Below are 22,465 nucleotides of genomic sequence, written 5' to 3'. Positions count from 1 at the left end.
GTATCTCAGTGCAGTTGCAGTACTTGTATCTCAGTGCAGTTGCAGTACTTGTATCTCGGTGCAGTTGCAGTACTTGTATCTCAGTGTAGTTGCAGTACTTGTATCTCGTATAGTTGCAGTACTTGTATCTCGGTGCAGTTGCAGTACTTGTATCTCGGTGTAGTTGCAGTACTTGTATCTCAGTGCAGTTGCAGTACTTGTATATCAGTGCAGTTGCAGTACTTGTATCTCGGTGCAGTTGCAGTACTTGTATCTCAGTGTAGTTGCAGTACTTGTATCTCAGTGTAGTTGCAGTACTTGTATCTCAGTGCAGTTGCAGTACTTGTATCTCAGTGTAGTTGCAGTACTTGTATCTCAGTGCAGTTGCAGTACTTGTATCTCAGTGCAGTTGCAGTACTTGTATCTCAGTGTAGTTGCAGTACTTGTATCTCAGTGCAGTTGCAGTACCTGTATCTCAGTGCAGTTGCAGTACTTGTATCTCAGTGTAGTTGCAGTACTTGTATCTCGTGCAGTTGCAGTACTTTTATCTCAGTGTAGTTGCAGTACTTGTATCTCAGTGTAGTTGCAGTACTTGTATCTCAGTGTAGTTGCAGTACTTGTATCTCAGTGTAGTTGCAGTACCTGTATCTCAGTGTAGTTGCAGTACTTGTATCTCAGTGCAGTTGCAGTACTTGTATCTCGGTGCAGTTGCGGTACTTGTATCTCAGTGCAGTTGCAGTACTTGTATCTCAGTGTAGTTGCAGTACTTGTATCTCAGTGTAGTTGTAGTACTTGTATCTCAGTGCAGTTGCAGTACTTGTAGTTGCAGTACTTGTATCTCAGTGTAGTTGCAGTACTTGTATCTCAGTGTAGTTGCAGTACTTGTATCTCAGTGCAGTTGCAGTACTTGTATCTCAGTGCAGTTGCAGTACTTGTATCTCGTGCAGTTGCAGTACTTGTATCTCAGTGTAGTTGCAGTACTTGTATCTCAGTGTAGTTGCAGGGATTGTATCTCAGTGCAGTTGCGTACTTGTATCTCGGTTGCAGTTGCCAGTACTTGTATTCAGTGTAGTTGCAGTACTTGTATCTCAGTGCAGTTGCAGTACTTGTATCTCAGTGTAGTTGCAGTACTTGTATCTCAGTGTAGTTGCAGTACTTGTATCTCAGTGGTAGTTGCCTGTCTGTCTAGTACTTGTATTCAGTGCAGTTGCAGTACTTGTATCTCGGTGCAGGTTGCAGTATTGTATCTCAGTTGTAGTTGCAGACTTGATCTCAGGTGCAGTTGCAGTACTTGATAACTCAGTGCAGTTGCAAGTACTTGTATCTCAGTGTAGTTTGCAAGTACTTGTATCTCGGGCGATGCAGTAACTTGTTATCTCGGTGCAGTTGCAGAGGACTTGATATCTAGTGCAGATTGCAAGTACTTGTATCTCGGTTGCAGTTGCAGTACTTGTATCCTCGGTGCAGTTGCAGCGTACTTGTATCTCAGTGCGGTACTTGTATCTCAGTGCAGTTGCAGTACCTGTATCTCAGTGTAGTTGCAGTACCTGTATCTCAGTGTAGTTGCAGTACTTGTATCTCGGTGCAGTTGCAGTACTTGTATCTCGGTGCAGTTGCAGTACTTGTATCTCGGTGCAGTTGCAGTACTTGTATCTCGGTGCAGTTGCAGTACTTGTATCTCAGTGCGGTACTTGTATCTCAGTGCAGTTGCAGTTACCCTCTGTGTCAGCAGTAATACGCCTCCATCTTTACTCCCCCCCCATCCTCCATTTACCCCCTGTCCCCCCGGCGGCTCCGCCATCTTTAACCCCCCCCCCCCGTAACACCTTAAAGCTGGATCTGTTGAGCAGTAATCCTGCAGGAGAAGAAGAAAAAGAGACCCTCACACTGGAGGACCCCCCCCACCCCCTCTCATCTCTCAGGGATTATGCCACCGCCGAGGCTTCTGGGAAATATTGGAAAGTGGGGGGTCTGATATCCCAGCTGCTGCTTTATTGGGTTAATATCCGTCATTACAGGTTATTACATCGCCTGTCGCCGGGCAGATTACCTGAGACCAAACAATAACACTGCTGCATGGACCTGGTTGTTGATGTTATTGATGTTGTTGATGTTGTTGATGTTATTGATGTTGTTGATGTTATTGATGTTATTGATGTTGTTGATGTTGTTGATGTTATTGATGTTATTGATGTTGTTGATGTTGTTGATGTTGTTGATGTTATTGATGTTGTTGATGTTATTGATGTTATTGATGTTGTTGATGTTGTTGATGTTGTTGATGTTATTGATGTTATTGATGTTGTTGATGTTGTTGATGTTGTTGATGTTATTGATGTTATTGATGTTATTGATGTTATTGATGTTATTGATGTTGTTGATGTTGTTGATGTTATTGATGTTATTGATGTTGTTGATGTTGTTGATGTTGTTGATGTTATTGATGTTATTGATGTTATTGATGTTATTGATGTTGTTGATGTTGTTGATGTTGTTGATGTTATTGATGTTATTGATGTTATTGATGTTATTGATGTTATTGATGTTACTGATGTTATTGATGTTATTGATGTTGTTGATGTTATTGATGTTATTGATGTTGTTGATGTTATTGATGTTATTGATGTTACTGATGTTATTGATGTTGTTGATGTTATTGATGTTATTGATGTTATTGATGTTATTGATGTTATTGATGTTGTTGATGTTATTGATGTTGTTGATGTTACTGATGTTATTGATGTTATTGATGTTGTTGATGTTATTGATGTTATTGATGTTATTGATGTTATTGATGTTATTGATATAATGTGGTTTATTCTGACGTCTCCATTGGACGCCTTTGTTTACTGCCTACCTGTACCAGCAGAGAGACTATCCACTGATACACACCTGTGATGCTCTTTAATTAAGGTTAATTAACCATAAACTCTATGGCACAGTGAAGCCGTTGTGCTGAAGCCACTCTTGTGCTGCTTCAAAGGAACATGTCGTGATGATGAGGCAGTGATCAGCTGATGCTGTGTTTCTCTGCAGTGTAAACGTCTGGAACAGGAAGTGATGCAGCAGAGAGAGAGGAGGGCGAGCAAGGTGAACACACCACACACACACACACACACACACACACACACTTTCTCTTGCATATTAACTGCTGGCCTCTGTGTTGAATGGTAGTGATGGGATGTCTGCTCTGTTGTCATGACAACCTGCCCCGGCGACAGCAGCTTGTTTGCCAACAACTTGTTATTCAAACAAGGTGTGTGTGTGTGTGTGTGTGTGTGTGTGTGTGTGTGTGTGTGTGTGTGTGTGTGTGTGTGTGTGTGTGTGTGTGTGTGTGTGTGTGTGTGTGTGTGTGTGTGTGTGTGTGTGTGTGTGTGTGTGTGTGTGTGTGTGTGTGTGTGCAGAGGTTCTGTGGGTTATCAGTTATCAGTTATTAATCGATTAAGTATAGTGGACGTGTTCAGTGATTTAGTCCCAGTTCCTGTGCAGCCTTTCTGGTTCTGATCTGTTTGTTCCTGCACTGTGTGATTCTGATCCGTGTGGTTCTGACCCGTGTTGCTGCTCTGTGTGGTTCTGACCCGTCTGTCGGTGCTGCGTGTTATTAATGTAGCGCTCTGTCTCTCTGGAGTCTGTTAATTAGTCTGAGGGCTCGGGGGGGATTAGGGAACCTTTCCAACAGAAACTCAGCAGCTGCTCCACACAGCGCCGCCCACACAACAAGAGCCACAATCAGAACACTGAAACAGAATCCTAACTATAGACCAGAACCCTAAAGCAGAACCTCTGATCTCAAACAATGGCCTCTAATCTGTCTGAAAAACAGTGCACGTAATAGCAGTGCACATAAAAACAGTGCATATAAAAACCGTGCACGTAATAGCAGTGCACGTGATGTTTCTGTGACTCAGAACTTTATTTGGGTTAAATGTAGAAACTGATTTGGAGCTTCAAACAGAGAGCTTCAATAGGCCGGGGGGGGGGGGGTTGTGGTGACCCCTCCAGCTCCTCATGTGAAAGGTCAGGGCAGGTTCCTGTCATTTACCCCCCCCATGATAAGGGTCCAGGTCCCCACCCCCCCAACCTCTAAAGGTCTCTGAAATTATTCCGATGACTGATTAATAATCTTTTGAAGCGGCTGGAGAAAAGACACATATTGACTCAGAGACCCCCCCCCCCACCACACAGGCTCATTAGCATAAAGGGGGGGGGGGCTAAATCTCTGCTGGAGTCGACCTCTGTCCTGATCTGTGAGGACAGAATCTCTACAAAAATTACAAAGATGATAAAACTTCAGGGACACTAAAGGACTTCAGAGAGACTAAAGGACTTCAGAGAGACTAAAGGACTTCAGAGAGACTAAAGGACTTCAGAGAGACTAAAGGACTTCAGAGAGACTAAAGGACTTCAGAGAGACTAAAGGACTTCAGAGAGACTAAAGGACTACAGAGAGACTAAAGGACTTCAGAGAGACTAAAGGACTTCAGAGAGACTAAAGGACTTCAGAGAGACTAAAGGACTACAGAGAGACTAAAGGACTACAGAGACACTAAAGGACTTCAGAGAGACTAAAGGACTACAGAGAGACTAAAGGACTACAGAGACACTAAAGGACTTCAGAGAGACTAAAGGACTACAGAGACACTAAAGGACTACAGAGACACTAAAGGAGTACAGAGAGACTAAAGGACTTCAGAGAGACTAAAGGACTACAGAGAGACTAAAGGACTTCAGAGAGACTAAAGGACTACAGAGACAATAAAGGACTTCAGAGAGACTAAAGGACTACAGAGAGACTAAAGGACTACAGAGAGACTAAAGGACTTCAGAGAGACTAAAGGACTACAGAGAGACTAAAGGACTTCAGAGAGACTAAAGGACTTCAGAGAGACTAAAGGACTTCAGAGAGACTAAAGGACTACAGAGAGACTAAAGGACTACAGAGAGACTAAAGGACTACAGAGAGACTAAAGACGACTACAGAGAGACTAAAGGACTACAGAGAGACTAAAGGACTACAGAGACACTAAAGGACTGCAGAGACACTAAAGGACTTACTGAGAGACTAAAGGACTACTGAGAGACTAAAGGACTACAGAGAGACTAAAGGACTACAGAGACACTAAAGGATTACAGAGACACTAAAGGACTACAGAGAGACTAAAGGACTACAGAGACACTAAAGGACTACAGAGAGACTAAAGGACTACAGAGAGACTAAAGGACTACAGAGAGACTAAAGGACTACAGAGAGACTAAAGGACTACAGAGACACTAAAGGACTACAGAGACACTAAAGGACTACAGAGACACTAAAGGACTACAGAGACACTAAAGGACTACAGAGACACTAAAGGACTACAGAGACACTAAAGGACTACAGAGAGACTAAAGGACTACAGAGACACTAAAGGACTACAGAGACACTAAAGGACTACAGAGAGACTAAAGGACTACAGAGAGACTAAAGGACTACAGAGAGACTAAAGGACTACAGAGAGACTAAAGGACTACAGAGACACTAAAGGACTACAGAGAGACTAAAGGACTTCAGAGACACTAAAGGACTACAGAGACACTAAAGGACTACAGAGACACTAAAGGAGTACAGAGAGACTAAAGGACTACAGAGACAATAAAGGACTTCAGAGAGACTAAAGGACTTCAGGGACACTAAAGGACTTCAGAGAGACTAAAGGACTTCAGAGAGACTAAAGGACTTCAGAGAGACTAAAGGACTTCAGAGACACTAAAGGACTACAGAGAGACTAAAGGACTACAGAGACAATAAAGGACTTCAGAGAGACTAAAGGACTTCAGAGAGACTAAAGGACTACAGAGAGACTAAAGGACTTCAGAGAGACTAAAGGACTTCAGAGAGACTAAAGGACTACAGAGAGACTAAAGGACTACAGAGAGACTAAAGGACTACAGAGAGACTAAAGACGACTACAGAGAGACTAAAGGACTACAGAGAGACTAAAGGACTACAGAGACACTAAAGGACTGCAGAGACACTAAAGGATTACTGAGAGACTAAAGGACTACTGAGAGACTAAAGGACTACAGAGAGACTAAAGGACTACAGAGAGACTAAAGGACTACAGAGAGACTAAAGGACTACAGAGACACTAAAGGACTACAGAGAGACTAAAGGACTACAGAGAGACTAAAGGACTACAGAGACACTAAAGGACTACAGAGACACTAAAGGACTACAGAGACACTAAAGGACTACAGAGAGACTAAAGTACTACAGAGACACTAAAGGACTACAGAGAGACTAAAGGACTACAGAGACACTAAAGGACTACAGAGAGACTAAAGGACTACAGAGACACTAAAGGACTACAGAGAGACTAAAGGACTACAGAGACACTAAAGGACTACAGAGACACTAAAGGACTACAGAGAGACTAAAGGACTACAGAGACACTAAAGGACTACAGAGACACTAAAGGACTACAGAGAGACTAAAGGACTACAGAGAGACTAAAGGACTACAGAGACACTAAAGGACTACAGAGACACTAAAGGACTACAGAGACACTAAAGGACTACAGAGACACTAAAGGACTTCAGAGAGACTAAAGGACTACAGAGACACTAAAGGACTACAGAGACACTAAAGGACTACAGAAAGACACTAATTCTTCTACTCCACTGAACTGTCTCTCTCCCACAATGCACCTGGAGCCTGTGATTTGGTTAATTGAAAGTCTCGTTATGAAGTTAATGAATCCTTCAGTTAAACATATAAATGTAAATATGTAAATGAGCTTGTGAAGGTGAATGTGTTTTCTGTTTTTCATCCAACCAGACGGAGCGGCTGAGGGCGGGGGGCGGAGCTGTGGACGACAGATGCCAGCTGGAGGCAGAGCTACAGCTGCTGCGAGCCAATCACAGGTGACCACCATGAGGTCACATAATGCTGCATTTTAAATATACTGTATACTCTTTTTAGTACACACACACACACAAACACACACACACACACACAGCTGCTGCACTGCATGTGTTTAAAATGAGTCATTGTGTGTATTTATAACATATATTAAATATCTGTTGAAAAGTGTCATAGATGATTGTGTTCCTGTCCTTGAGGACTGAAGTATTTCAACCTGTTGGAATGTGAGAGAATCTCCTCGGTCTGCAGACTCATTTATATTGATCACAGTTTATGGATTCTACACAACCTTCCTCTTCAACCATGAATACACTTCTCTATGTTCAGACTCTCCTCACCTCTAAATTGAGTCTGATATTAGTCTGATATTAATCTGATATTAATCTGATATTAATCTGATATTAATCTGATATTAATCTGATATTAATCTGATATTAGTCTGATATTAGTCTGATATTAGTCTGATATTAGTCTGATATTAGTCTGATATTAATCTGATATTAGTCTGATATTAATCTGATATTAGTCTGATATTAATCTGATATTAATCTGATATTAATCTGATATTAATCTGATAGTAATCTGATATTAATCTGATATTAGTCTGATATTAATCTGATATTAATCTGATATTAATCTGATATTAGTCTGATATTAGTCTGATATTAGTCTGATATTAATCTGATATTAATCTGATATTAATCTGATATTAATCTGATATTAGTCTGATATTAGTCTGATATTAGTCTGATATTAGTCTGATATTAGTCTGATATTAATCTGATAGTAATCTGATAGTAATCTGATATTAATCTGATATTAATCTGATATTAATCTGATATTAATCTGATATTAATCTGATCTGATATTAATCTGATATTAATCTGATAGTAATCTGATATTAATCTGATATTAATCTGATATTAATCTGATATTAATCTGATATTAATCTGATATAATCTGATATTAGTCTGATATTAATCTGATATTAATCTGATATTAGTCTGATATTAATCTGATAGTAATCTGATATTAATCTGATATTAGTCTGATATTAATCTGATATTAATCTGATAGGAATCTGATAGTAATCTGATATTAATCTGATATTAATCTGATAGAATCTGATAGTAATCTGATATTAATCTGATATTAATCTGATATTAGTCTGATATTAATCTGATTGTAATCTGATATTAGTTGATATTAATCTGATAGTAATCTGATATTAAGCTGATATTAGTCTGATATTAATCTGATAGTAATCTGATATTAGTCTGATATAATCTGATATTAATCTGATATTAGTCTGATATTAGTCTGATATTAATCTGATAGTAATCTGATATTAGTCTGATATTAATCTGATAGTAATCTGATAGTAATCTGATATTAGTCTGATATTAGTCTGATAGTAATCTGATATTAGTCTGATAGTAATCTGATAGTAATCTGATAGTAATCTGATATTAATCTGATAGGAATCTGATAGGAATCTGATAGTAATCTGATATTAATCTGATAGTAATCTGATAGTAATCTGATATTAGTCTGATATTAATCTGATAGTAATCTGATATTAATCTGATATTAATCGGACAGTAATCTGATATTAATCGGACAGTAATCTGATATTAATCTGATATTAGTCTGATATTAATCTGATAGTAATCTGACAGTAATCTGATATTAATCTGATATTAATCTGATATTAGTCTGATATTAATCTGATATTAATCTGATATTAATCTGACAGTAATCTGATAGTAATCTGATATTAATCTGATATTAGTCTGATATTAATCTGATATTAATCTGACAGTAATCTGATATTAATCTGATATTAATCTGATATTAGTCTGATATTAATCTGATATTAATCTGATATTAATCTGATATTAATCTGATAGTAATCTGACAGTAATCTGATATTAATCTGATATTAATCTGATATTAGTCTGATATTAATCTGATATTAATCTGATAGGAATCTGATAGTAATCTGATATTAATCTGATATTAATCTGATATTAATCTGATAGGAATCTGATAGTAATCTGATATTAATCTGATATTAATCTGATATTAGTCTGATAGTAATCTGATATTAATCTGATATTAATCTGATATTAGTCTGATATTAATCTGATATTAATCTGATATTAATCTGATAGTAATCTGACAGTAATCTGATATTAATCTGATATTAATCTGATATTAGTCTGATATTAATCTGATATTAATCTGATATTAATCTGACAGTAATCTGATATTAATCTGATATTAATCTGATATTAGTCTGATAGTAATCTGATATTAATCTGATATTAATCTGATATTAATCTGATAGTAATCTGACAGTAATCTGATATTAATCTGATATTAATCTGATATTAGTCTGATATTAATCTGATATTAATCTGATAGGAATCTGATAGTAATCTGATATTAATCTGATAGTAATCTGATAGGAATCTGATAGTAATTTGATAGGAATCTGATAGTAATCTGACAGTAATCTGATATTAATCTGATATTAATCTGATATTAATCTGATAGTAATCTGACAGTAATCTGATATTAATCTGATATTAGTCTGATATTAATCTGATATTAATCTGATATTAGTCTGATAGTAATCTGATATTAATCTGATATTAGTCTGATATTAGTCTGGTATTAATCTGATAGTAATCTGATATTAGTCTGATAGTAATCTGATAGTAATCTGATAGTAATCTGATAGTAATCTGATATTAATCTGATAGGAATCTGATATTAATCTGATAGTAATCTGATATTAATCTGACAGTAATCTGATATTAATCTGATATTAATCTGATAGTAATCTGATATTAATCTGATAGAATCTGATATTAATCTGACAGTAATCTGATATTAATCTGATATTAATCTGATATTAATCTGACAGTAATCTGATATTAATCTGATATTAGTCTGATATTAATCTGATATTAATCTGATAGTAATCTGATATTAGTCTGATAGTAATCTGATAGTAATCTGATAGGAATCTGATATTAATCTGATAGGAATCTGATATTAATCTGATAGGAATCTGATAGTAATCTGATATTAATCTGATATTAGTCTGATATTAATCTGATATTAATCTGATAGGAATCTGATAGTAATCTGATATTAATCTGATATTAGTCTGATATTAATCTGATATTAATCTGATAGTAATCTGATATTAATCTGATATTAATCTGATATTAATCTGATATTAATCTGATATTAATCTGATAGTAATCTGATAGTAGTCTGATAGTAATCTGATATTAATCTGATATTAATCTGATAGTAATCTGATAGTAATCTGATAGTAATCTGATAGTAATCTGATATTAATCTGATATTAATCTGATATTAATCTGATAGTAATCTGATAGTAATCTGATAGTAATCTGATATTAGTCTGATAGTAATCTGATATTAATCTGATAGTAATCTGATAGTAATCTGATAGTAATCTGATAGTAATCAGATATTAGTCTGATTACTATCAGATTACTATCAGATTACTATCAGACTAATATCAGATATTAATCTGATATTAGTCTGATATTAGTCTGATATTAATCTGATATTAATCTGATAGTATCTGATAGTAATCTGATAGTAATCTGATATTAATCTGATATTAGTCTGATATTAATCTGATAGTAATCTGATAGTAATCTGATAGTAATCAGATATTAGTCTGATATTAATCTGATATTAATCTGATATTAATCTGATAGTAATCTGATAGAGTTGAGTAATCTTATAGGTTATTCAGATATTAGTCTGTTTTTAATCTGATATTAATCTGATTATTAATATGATAGTAAATCTGATTAGGACATCTGATATTAATTCTGATATTAGTCTGATATTAATCTGATATTAATCTGATAGTAATCTGATAGTAATCGGAGAGTAATCTGATAGTATCTGATATTAGTCTGATATTATCTGATATTAATCTGATAGTAATTCTGATAGTAATCTGATAGTAAGCTGATATTAGTCTGATTTTAGTCTGATATTAATCTGATAGTATCTGATAGTAATCTGATAGTAATCTGATATTAGTCTGATATTAGTCCTGATATTAATCTGATAGTTATTCTGATAGTAATCTGATAGTAATCAGATATTAGTCTGATAGTAATCTGATAGTAATCTGATAGGAATCTGATATTAGTCTGATATTAGTCTGATATTAGTCTGATATTAATCTGATAGTAATCTGATAGTAATCTGATAGTAATTGATATTAGTCTGATATAGGTATAATCGATAGGTAGATCAGATGCTGATATAATCTGATATTAATCTGATTTATCTGATATTATCTGATATTAATCTGATAGTTAATCTGATAGTAATCTGATAGTAATCAGATATTAGTCTGATAGTAATCTGATAGTAATCTGATAGTAATCTGATAGGAATCTGATATTAATCTGATATTAATCTGATAGTTAATCTGATATTAATTGATAGTAATCTGATAGTAATCTGATAGGTCTGATATTAGTCTGATATTTTTAATCGTAGTGCAACTGATACATATCTGTTTTTTTATTTCACTAATTATAATATATATAATCATAATTTCATTAGGTCTGATATTATCTGATTTCTGCTGTTAGTCTGTAGTCTGATCCAATCGATATTATCTGTGTAACTGATGATCTGATGTTGTGTTACTGACCTTTTCGTGCTGATAGGTGTCTGATACTTTATCTGATAGTTTATAGGTTGTGAATCTGATTTCTGCTTATTCTGCCGAGGCTTTACTCCACCTTTCCTGCTGTTACTGCTGTGTCTGACTCCACCTTTCCTGCTGTTACTGCTGTGTGTGACTCCACCTTTCCTGCTGTTACTGCTGTGTCTGACTCCACCTTTCCTGCTGTTACTGCTGTGTGTGACTCCACCCTTTCCTGCTGTTACTGCTGTGTCTGACTCCACCTTTCCTGCTGTTACTGCTGTGTCTGACTCCACCTTTCCTGCTGTTACTGCTTGTGTCTGACTCCACCTTTCCTGCTGTTACTGCTGTGTCTGACTCCACCTTTCCTGCTGTTACTGCTGTGTCTGACTCCACCTTTCCTGCTGTTACTGCTGTGTGTGACTCCACCTTTCCTGCTGTTACTGCTGTGTCTGACTCCACCTTTCCTGCTGTTACTAGCTGTGTCTGACTCCACCTTCCTGCTGTTACTGCTGTGTCTGACTCCACCTTTCCTGCTGTTACTGCTGTGTCTGACTCCACCTTTCCTGCTGTTACTAATGTGTGTGACTCCACCTTTCCTGCTGTTACTGCTGTGTCTGACTCCACCTTTCCTGCTGTTACTGCTGTGTCTGACTCCACCTTTCCTGCTGTTACTGCTGTGTCTGACTCCACCTTTCCTGCTGTTACTGCTGTGTCTGACTCCACCTTTCCTGCTGTTACTGCTGTGTGTGACTCCACCTTTCCTGCTGTTACTGCTGTGTCTGACTCCACCTTTCCTGCTGTTACTGCTGTGTCTGACTCCACCTTTCCTGCTGTTACTGCTGCTTTTCCCAGCTCCACCTTTCCTGCTGCCTCTCCCTCCTTTACTCCCTGTGGGTCTGCCTCTCCCTCCTTTACTCCCTGTGGGTCTGCCTCTCCCTCCTTTACTCCCTGTGGGTCTGCCTCTCCCTCCTTTACTCCCTGTGGGTCTGCCTCTCCCTCCTTTACTCCCTGTGGGTCTGCCTCTCCCTCCTTTACTCCCTGTGGGTCTGCCTCTCCCTCCAAGTTTACTGTCCATGCTGCTGCTCCTTGGTCCTCTTCTGTCTCTCCTGCCACCGCTGCTCCCTCCTTCCCCCTGGTGGGGCTGGGCGTTGTTTTCCACGCAGATTTTGGACACCTGGCCCCCTGCTGAGCAGCTGTGGCACTGGAAGTGCAGGTTCTCCGGCTTGTAGCAGCGGTAGATGTTTTTGAGGTTCAGTCTCGATTTACTGATGGTTCTGAGCGCCTGGATCAGATCCTCTTTGGGAACCACAGAACCGTCCTTCGGTTGATCAAATACTCTGGTGAAGACGAAGGCGAACTTCCTCCAGTGAGGAACGTTCCGCTCCAGGTAGTCCAGGATGTTGAACTTGTGGCTGCGGTTGGTGCACTTGTGTCCGCAGGGGGACAGGTAGGTGTAGATCAGCAGGAAGTCTTTCCTCCTCTTCAGCAGGCCTTGCATTTTAGTCAGAACTAAGGGTTCTGCATGCACAGGTCCTGCCTGTCGGGCGACCACCACCCTGTTCCCCACGTAGACCTCCCCTTCTGAGAGGGTGTCTTCAACATGGCAGCTGTACCGGTCATCCTTCAGGACCTCAGGGAGGCTGTCTGGGTTCAGGTTCTTTCGGGATGTCGGCAGCAAAACAGAACTGCCCTCTTATTTGGTACCTGAGGAAGGTGGAGATCCGTCAGTTAGAACTTCTCCTGTAAATCACGTGACCTACGGACAGGAAGTTACTTACTCTCTCCGAAACGCCTCGACCACACCAGTCAGCCAGTTCACCGAGACACAGCTGCCGACTGGGAGCAGAGAAACCAGCAGCGAAACCAGCAGAACGTTGGAGAGCTGCTTCATCTGTCAAACACATTATATATAACATGTTAATATCTCCACACTGAGTGGAGAAAACACCACCTACAGAAACACTGAGGAGAAAACACCACCTACAGAAACACTGAGGAGAAAACACCACCGACAGAAACACTGAGGAGAAAACACCACCTACAGAAACACTGAGGAGAAAACACCACCTACAGAAACACTGAGGAGAAAACACCACCTACAGAAACACTGAGGAGAAAACACCACCTACAGAAACACTGAGGAGAAAACACCACCTACAGAAACACTGAGGAGAAAACACCACCTACAGAAACACTGAGGAGAAAACACCACCTACAGAAACACTGAGGAGAAAACACCACCTACAGAAACACTGAGGAGAAAACACCACCTACAGAAACACTGAGGAGAAAACACCACCTACAGAAACACGAGGAGAAAACACCACCTACAGAAACACTGAGGAGAAAACAACACCTACAGAAACACTGAGGAGAAAACACCACCTACAGAAACACTGAGGAGAAAACACCACCTACAGAAACACTGAGGAGAAAACACCACCTACAGAAACACTGAGGAGAAAACACCACCTACAGAAACACTGAGGAGAAAACACCACCTACAGAAACACTGAGGAGAAAACACCACCTACAGAAACACTGAGGAGAAAACACCACCTACAGAAACACTGAGGAGAAAACACCACCTACAGAAACACTGAGGAGAAAACACCACCTACAGAAACACTGAGGAGAAAACACCACCTACAGAAACACTGAGGAGAAAACACCACCTACAGAAACACTGAGGAGAAAACACCACCTACAGAAACACTGAGGAGAAAACACCACCTACAGAAACACTGAGGAGAAAACACCACCTACAGAAACACTGAGGAGAAAACACCACCTACAGAAACACTGAGGAGAAAACACCACCTACAGAAACACTGAGGAGAAAACACCACCTACAGAAACACTGAGGAGAAAACACCACCTACAGAAACACTGAGGAGAAAACACCACCTACAGAAACACTGAGGAGAAAACACCACCTACAGAAACACTGAGGAGAAAACACCACCTACAGAAACACTGAGGAGAAAACACCACCTACAGAAACACTGAGGAGAAAACACCACCTACAGAAACACTGAGGAGAAAACACCACCTACAGAAACACTGAGGAGAAAACACCACCTACAGAAACACTGAGGAGAAAACACCACCTACAGAAACACTGAGGAGAAAACACCACCTACAGAAACACTGAGGAGAAAACACCACCTACAGAAACACTGAGGAGAAAACACCACCTACAGAAACACTGAGGAGAAAACACCACCTACAGAAACACTGAGGAGAAAACACCACCTACAGAAACACTGAGGAGAAAACACCACCTACAGAAACACTGAGGAGAAAACACCACCTACAGAAACACTGAGGAGAAAACACCACCTACAGAAACACTGAGGAGAAAACACCACCTACAGAAACACTGAGGAGAAAACACCACCTACAGAAACACTGAGGAGAAAACACCACCTACAGAAACACTGAGGAGAAAACACCACCTACAGAAACACTGAGGAGAAAACACCACCTACAGAAACACTGAGGAGAAAACACCACCTACAGAAACACTGAGGAGAAAACACCACCTACAGAAACACTGAGGAGAAAACACCACCTACAGAAACACTGAGGAGAAAACACCACCTACAGAAACACTGAGGAGAAAACACCACCTACAGAAACACTGAGGAGAAAACACCACCTACAGAAACACTGAGGAGAAAACACCACCTACAGAAACACTGAGGAGAAAACACCACCTACAGAAACACTGAGGAGAAAACACCACCTACAGAAACACTGAGGAGAAAACACCACCTACAGAAACACTGAGGAGAAAACACCACCTACAGAAACACTGAGGAGAAAACACCACCTACAGAAACACTGAGGAGAAAACACCACCTACAGAAACACTGAGGAGAAAACACCACCTACAGAAACACTGAGGAGAAAACACCACCTACAGAAACACTGAGGAGAAAACACCACCTACAGAAACACTGAGGAGAAAACACCACCTACAGAAACACTGAGGAGAAAACACCACCTACAGAAACACTGAGGAGAAAACACCACCTACAGAAACACTGAGGAGAAAACACCACCTACAGAAACACTGAGGAGAAAACACCACCTACAGAAACACTGAGGAGAAAACACCACCTACAGAAACACTGAGGAGAAAACAACACCTACAGAAACACTGAGGAGAAAACACCACCTACAGAAACACTGAGGAGAAAACACCACCTACAGAAACACTGAGGAGAAAACACCACCTACAGAAACACTGAGGAGAAAACACCACCTACAGAAACACTGAGGAGAAAACACCACCTACAGAAACACTGAGGAGAAAACACCACCTACAGAAACACTGAGGAGAAAACACCACCTACAGAAACACTGAGGAGAAAACACCACCTACAGAAACACTGAGGAGAAAACACCACCTACAGAAACACTGAGGAGAAAACAACACCTACAGAAACACTGAGGAGAAAACACCACCTACAGAAACACTGAGGAGAAAACACCACCTACAGAAACACTGAGGAGAAAACACCACCTACAGAAACACTGAGGAGAAAACACCACCTACAGAAACACTGAGGAGAAAACACCACCTACAGAAACACTGAGGAGAAAACACCACCTACAGAAACACTGAGGAGAAAACAACACCTACAGAAACACTGAGGAGAAAACACCACCTACAGAAACACTGAGGAGAAAACACCACCTACAGAAACACTGAGGAGAAAACACCACCTACAGAAACACTGAGGAGAAAACAACACCTACAGAAACACTGAGGAGAAAACACCACCTACAGAAACACTGAGGAGAAAACACCACCTACAGAAACACTGAGGAGAAAACACCACCTACAGAAACACTGAGGAGAAAACACCACCTACAGAAACACTGAGGAGAAAACACCACCTACAGAAACACTGAGGAGAAAACACCACCTACAGAAACACTGAGGAGAAAACACCACCTACAGAAACACTGAGGAGAAAACACCACCTACAGAAACACTGAGGAGAAAACACCACCTACAGAAACACTGAGGAGAAAACACCACCTACAGAAACACTGAGGAGAAAACACCACCTACAGAAACACTGAGGAGAAAACACCACCTACAGAAACACTGAGGAGAAAACACCACCTACAGAAACAGAGGAGAAAACAACACCTACAGAAACAGAGGAGAAAACACCACCTACAGAAACACTGAGGAGAAAACACCACCTACAGAAACAGAGGAGAAAACAACACCTACAGAAACACTGAGAAAACACCACCTACAGAAACACTGAGGAGAAAACACCACCTACAGAAACACTGAGGAGAAAACACCACCTACAGAAACAGAGGAGAAAACACCACCTACAGAAACACTGAGGAGAAAACACCACTACAGAAACACTGAGGAGAAAACACCACCTACAGAAACAGAGGAGAAAACACCACCTACAGAAACACTGAGGACTGAACAGCTGTCAGAGAGTCTTGTGATGATGTGTCGATGATCAGACAGATGTGGAACTCGAGGTCTCTAAAGTCACTAGTTTGTCTCAGTCTTTAACTCTCACTGTTCTCTCAGTCGGTCTCAGTCTTTAACTCTCACTGTTCTCTCAGTCGGTCTCAGTCTTTAACTCTCACTGTTCTCTCAGTCGGTCTCAGTCTTTAACTCTCACTGTTCTCTCAGTCGGTCTCAGTCTTTAACTCTCACTGTTCTCTCAGTCGGTCTCAGTCTTTAACTCTCACTGTTCTCTCAGTCGGTGTCAGTCTTTAACTCTCCTCCTTTCAACCAGTGGATCCGTCTCTCTGATGGACTGATTATTATTGTGTTCATACACCCAGAGGCATGAGGAGGTCTGTGAGTCTGCACATCCACACTTCTGCTTCCTGCCGGACACAGATAAGACTTCTGCTGATGAGCCTCTGAACCTCCCTCCATTACTGTGTGTGTGTGTGTGTGTGTGTGTGTGTGTGTGTGTGTGTGTGTGTGTGTGTGTGTGTGTGTGTGTGTGTGTGTGTGTGTGTGTGTGTGTGTGTGTGTGTGTGTGTGTGTGTGTGTGTGTGTGTGTGTGTGTGTGTGTGTGTGTGTGTGTGTGTGTGTGTCTACATCTATAGATGAGCTCTCTCATGGCAGCGGCTGGTCTGAATGCGCCGCTGTGCAGAGTGTGATCCTCCATCCATCAGCAGGATGATCCTGCAGGGGGGGCAGTGTGTGTGGGGGTGGGGGGGGCATGCTTTCTGGAGGAAATCTAAACTCAGACCAGAAATGATTTTTATCTTTCATTTCACATCACTCTATCTGTGCACGTTACACAGATATCAAAACCTGTATTAACCTGGTGTCTCTACTTTAAAGAGTCCTCTCCTGCTGTAGTGTCTCTACTTTAAAGAGTCCTCTCCTGCTGATGTTCAGGTGTATATCAGTATGTAGTCTCTACTTTAAAGAGTCCTCTCCTGCTGATGTTCAGGTGTATATCAGTATGTAGAGTCTCTACTTTAAAGAGTCCTCTCCTGCTGATGTTCAGGTGTATATCAGTATGTAGTGTCTCTACTTTAAAGAGTCCTCTCCTGCTGATGTTCAGGTGTATATCAGTATGTAGAGTCTCTACTTTAAAGAGTCCTCTCCTGCTGATGTTCAGGTGTATATCAGTATGTAGAGTCTCTACTTTAAAGAGTCCTCTCCTGCTGATGTTCAGGTGTATATCAGTATGTAGCGTCTCTACTTTAAAGAGTCCTCTCCTGCTGATGTTCAGGTGTATATCAGTATGTAGTGTCTCTACTTTAAAGAGTCCTCGCCTGCTGATGTTCAGGTGTATATCAGTATGTAAAGTCTCTACTTTAAAGAGTCCTCTCCTGCTGATGTTCAGGTGTATATCAGTATGTAGAGTCTCTACTTTAAAGAGTCCTCTCCTGCTGATGTTCAGGTGTATATCAGTAGGTAGCGTCTCTACTTTAAAGAGTCCTCTCCTGCTGATGTTCAGGTGTATATCAGTATGTAAAGTCTCTACTTTAAAGAGTCCTCTCCTGCTGATGTTCAGGTGTATATCAGTATGTAGAGTCTCTACTTTAAAGAGTCCTCTCCTGCTGATGTTCAGGTGTATATCAGTATGTAGAGTCTCTACTTTAAAGAGTCCTCTCCTGCTGATGTTCAGGTGTATATCAGTATGTAGCGTCTCTACTTTAAAGAGTCCTCTCCTGCTGATGTTCAGGTGTATATCAGTATGTAGTGTCTCTACTTTAAAGAGTCCTCGCCTGCTGATGTTCAGGTGTATATCAGTATGTAAAGTCTCTACTTTAAAGAGTCCTCTCCTGCTGATGTTCAGGTGTATATCAGTATGTAGAGTCTCTACTTTAAAGAGTCCTCTCCTGCTGATGTTCAGGTGTATATCAGTAGGTAGCGTCTCTACTTTAAAGAGTCCTCTCCTGCTGATGTTCAGGTGTATATCAGTATGTAGTGTCTCTACTTTAAAGAGTCCTCTCCTGCTGATGTTCAGGTGTATATCAGTATGTAGAGTCTCTACTTTAAAGAGTCCTCTCCTGCTGATGTTCAGGTGTATATCAGTATGTAGTGTCTCTACTTTAAAGAGTCCTCTCCTGCTGATGTTCAGGTGTATATCAGTATGTAGAGTCTCTACTTTAAAGAGTCCTCTCCTGCTGTAGTGTCTCTACTTTAAAGAGTCCTTTCCTGCTGATGTTCAGGTGTATATCAGTATGTAGAGTCTCTACTTTAAAGAGTCCTCTCCTGCTGATGTTCAGGTGTATATCAGTATGTAGAGTCTCTACTTTAAAGAGTCCTCTCCTGCTGATGTTCAGGTGTATATCAGTATGTAGAGTCTCTACTTTAAAGAGTCCTCTCCTGCTGATGTTCAGGTGTATATCAGTATGTAGAGTCTCTACTTTAAAGAGTCCTCTCCTGCTGATGTTGAAGTGCCATAAGCCTATCACCTACAATGTGTACATAGTGATGTCACTATGTGTCTCGAAGTAAACAACTCAGAAAGACAAAAAGTATCCTCTTTCAGCCCTCAGGACCCCCTCACTCTCTCGCAGCCCTGTGACAACGTCTTTTCAGCACCAACCCTCCAGCTGCAGGTGCAACAGCTGTCCGAGGAGAAGCGGAGCGTGGAGGTGGAACTTCAGCGCTGTCAGGAGTCGGAGAGAGATGCTAGAGAAAGAGGGCACAGGTAACAACACACCTGTAACTCACACTTGTAACACACACCTGTAACAGACCTGTAACACACATGTAACACACACCTGTAACAGACCTGTAACACACATGTAATACACACCTGTAACAGACCTGTAACACACATGTAATACACACCTGTAACAGACAGCTTCACTGCAGAGCGGCAGGATGTGCACACCTGTCCTGATGATATCTTAATGAGAGTCAGTAACGAGGTCATCAGCGATGATCCATACGAAATGTTTCATTTACTAACTAGCATCAGGTTGTAAACATGCTAATCACATGATTACTCCTGCCTTTATCTGGTGCTTCCTGTTTGCTGCTCTCAGCGGGGGGGGGGGGGGCACTTCCTGTCTTCAGAGCACGTCTCTGTATGTAAAGCAGCCGTCAGCAGAGATGTGTTCAAAGACTGGTTAAGCGTGTGGTACTAAGGAGCTTTGGCGCTGCTGATTGATATTCGGGCTGCACGGTGATATTAATCCCGGGATGACGGCGGCTCTTCTTCTTCTTCTCTTCTTCTTCTCTGCTCTCACGGAGGATGAGCTCATCAGGAAACAGATTAACGTCCGTCTGCGTCTCCGGACTCAAACCCGCGGCGCCAGGCTCTCATTCAGCTGCCGGCGGGGGGGCGGCTCTGAAGGGCCTGAAGAGAATGTTTGCTCTGAGAGAAAAATCTGCTCTCATTACCGACACCTTAATTTGGTTTGGAGGGAAAGTCGTCAGGGTCACTTCCTCCTTATTTCCTCAGGAACTTCATACAGGAAGTACTCTCTGAAGCCCAAATAAACAGGAAATTATGTCCAAATAAACAGGAAGCTTCAGGTACAGACAGGAAGCTTCAGGTACAGACAGGAAGCTACAGGTACACACAGGAAGCTTCAGGTACAGACAGGAAGCTACAGGTACAGACAGGAAGCTACAGGTATAGACAGGAAGCTTCAAGTACAGACAGGAAGCTTCAGGTATAGACAGGAAGCTACAGGTACAGACAGGAAGCTTCAGCTACAGACAGGAAGCTTCAGGTACAGACAGGAAGCTTCAGGTACAGACAGGAAGCTACAGGTACAGACAGGAAGCTACAGGTATAGACAGGAAGCTACAGGTACAGACAGGAAGCTACAGGTACACACAGGAAGCTACAGGTACAGACAGGAAGCTACAGGTATAGACAGGAAGCTACAGGTAGAGACAGGAAGCTACAGGTACAGACAGGAAGCTTCAGGTACAGACAGGAAGCTACAGGTAGAGACAGGAAGCTACAGGTACAGACAGGAAGCTACAGGTACACACAGGAAGCTTCAGGTACAGACAGGAAGCTACAGGTACAGACAGGAAGCTTCAGTACAGACAGGAAGCTTCAGGTACAGACAGGAAGCTTCAGGTACAGACAGGAAGCTTCAGGTACAGACAGGAAGCTTCAGGTACAGACAGGAAGCTTCAGGTACAGACAGGAAGCTTCAGGTACAGACAGGAAGCTTCAGGTACAGACAGGAAGCTTCAGGTACAGACAGGAAGCTTCAGGTACAGACAGGAAGCTTCAGGTACAGACAGGAAGCTTCAGGTACAGACAGGAAGCTTCAGGTACAGACAGGAAGCTTCAGGTACAGACAGGAAGCTTCAGGTACAGACAGGAAGCTTCAGGTACAGACAGGAAGCTTCAGGTACAGACAGGAAGCTTCAGGTACAGACAGGAAGCTTCAGGTACAGACAGGAAGCTTCAGGTACAGACAGGAAGCTTCAGGTACAGACAGGAAGCTTCAGGTACAGACAGGAAGCTTCAGGTACAGACAGGAAGCTTCAGGTACAGACAGGAAGCTTCAGGTACAGACAGGAAGCTTCAGGTACAGACAGGAAGCTTCAGGTACAGACAGGAAGCTTCAGGTACAGACAGGAAGCTTCAGGTACAGACAGGAAGCTTCAGGTACAGACAGGAAGCTTCAGGTACAGACAGGAAGCTTCAGGTACAGACAGGAAGCTTCAGGTACAGACAGGAAGCTTCAGGTACAGACAGGAAGCTTCAGGTACAGACAGGAAGCTTCAGGTACAGACAGGAAGCTTCAGGTACAGACAGGAAGCTTCAGGTACAGACAGGAAGCTACAGGTACAGACAGGAAGCTTCAGGTACAGACAGGAAGCTACAGGTACAGACAGGAAGCTTCAGGTACAGACAGGAAGCTTCAGGTACAGACAGGAAGCTTCAGGTACAGACAGGAAGCTTCAGGTACAGACAGGAAGCTTCAGGTACAGACAGGAAGCTTCAGGTACAGACAGGAAGCTTCAGGTACAGACAGGAAGCTTCAGGTACAGACAGGAAGCTTCAGGTACAGACAGGAAGCTACAGGTACAGACAGGAAGCTTCAGGTACAGACAGGAAGCTTCAGGTACAGACAGGAAGCTTCAGGTACAGACAGGAAGCTTCAGGTACAGACAGGAAGCTTCAGGTACAGACAGGAAGCTTCAGGTACAGACAGGAAGCTACAGGTACAGACAGGAAGCTTCAGGTACAGACAGGAAGCTTCAGGTACAGACAGGAAGCTACAGGTACAGACAGGAAGCTACAGGTACAGACAGGAAGCTTCAGGTACAGACAGGAAGCTTCAGGTACAGACAGGAAGCTTCAGGTACAGACAGGAAGCTTCAGGTACAGACAGGAAGCTACAGGTACAGA

General features: G+C 41.2%; 2 protein-coding genes across 2 annotated transcripts in view; one reads left to right on the top strand and one right to left on the bottom strand.

The window, feature by feature from the left end:
* Nucleotides 1–22,465, top strand: part of mipol1 (mirror-image polydactyly 1) — a 31,816-nt gene that overhangs the window by 4,914 nt on the left and 4,437 nt on the right. Inside the window, exons 3-5 of the mRNA XM_063881887.1 lie at nt 3,016–3,069; nt 6,797–6,882; nt 19,625–19,786. Coding sequence (XP_063737957.1) covers nt 3,016–3,069; nt 6,797–6,882; nt 19,625–19,786 — 302 coding nt within the window. The remainder of the gene's footprint in view (nt 1–3,015; nt 3,070–6,796; nt 6,883–19,624; nt 19,787–22,465) is intronic.
* Nucleotides 11,911–13,473, bottom strand: LOC134863328 (protein SPT2 homolog). The gene is made up of 2 exons (XM_063881793.1): nt 13,385–13,473; nt 11,911–13,310 (listed from the first exon to the last, which is right to left on the bottom strand). Exon 2 carries the CDS (start codon nt 13,102–13,104, stop codon nt 11,911–11,913), a length of 1,194 nt encoding a protein of 397 aa, XP_063737863.1. The 5' UTR covers nt 13,105–13,310; nt 13,385–13,473.

This window comes from Eleginops maclovinus, chromosome 4 (assembly GCF_036324505.1).
Source record: "Eleginops maclovinus isolate JMC-PN-2008 ecotype Puerto Natales chromosome 4, JC_Emac_rtc_rv5, whole genome shotgun sequence".
NCBI lineage: Eukaryota > Metazoa > Chordata > Actinopteri > Perciformes > Eleginopidae > Eleginops > Eleginops maclovinus.
The sequence above is the reverse complement of the archived record's forward strand: the minus strand, read 5'-3'. Positions and strand labels throughout refer to the sequence as shown.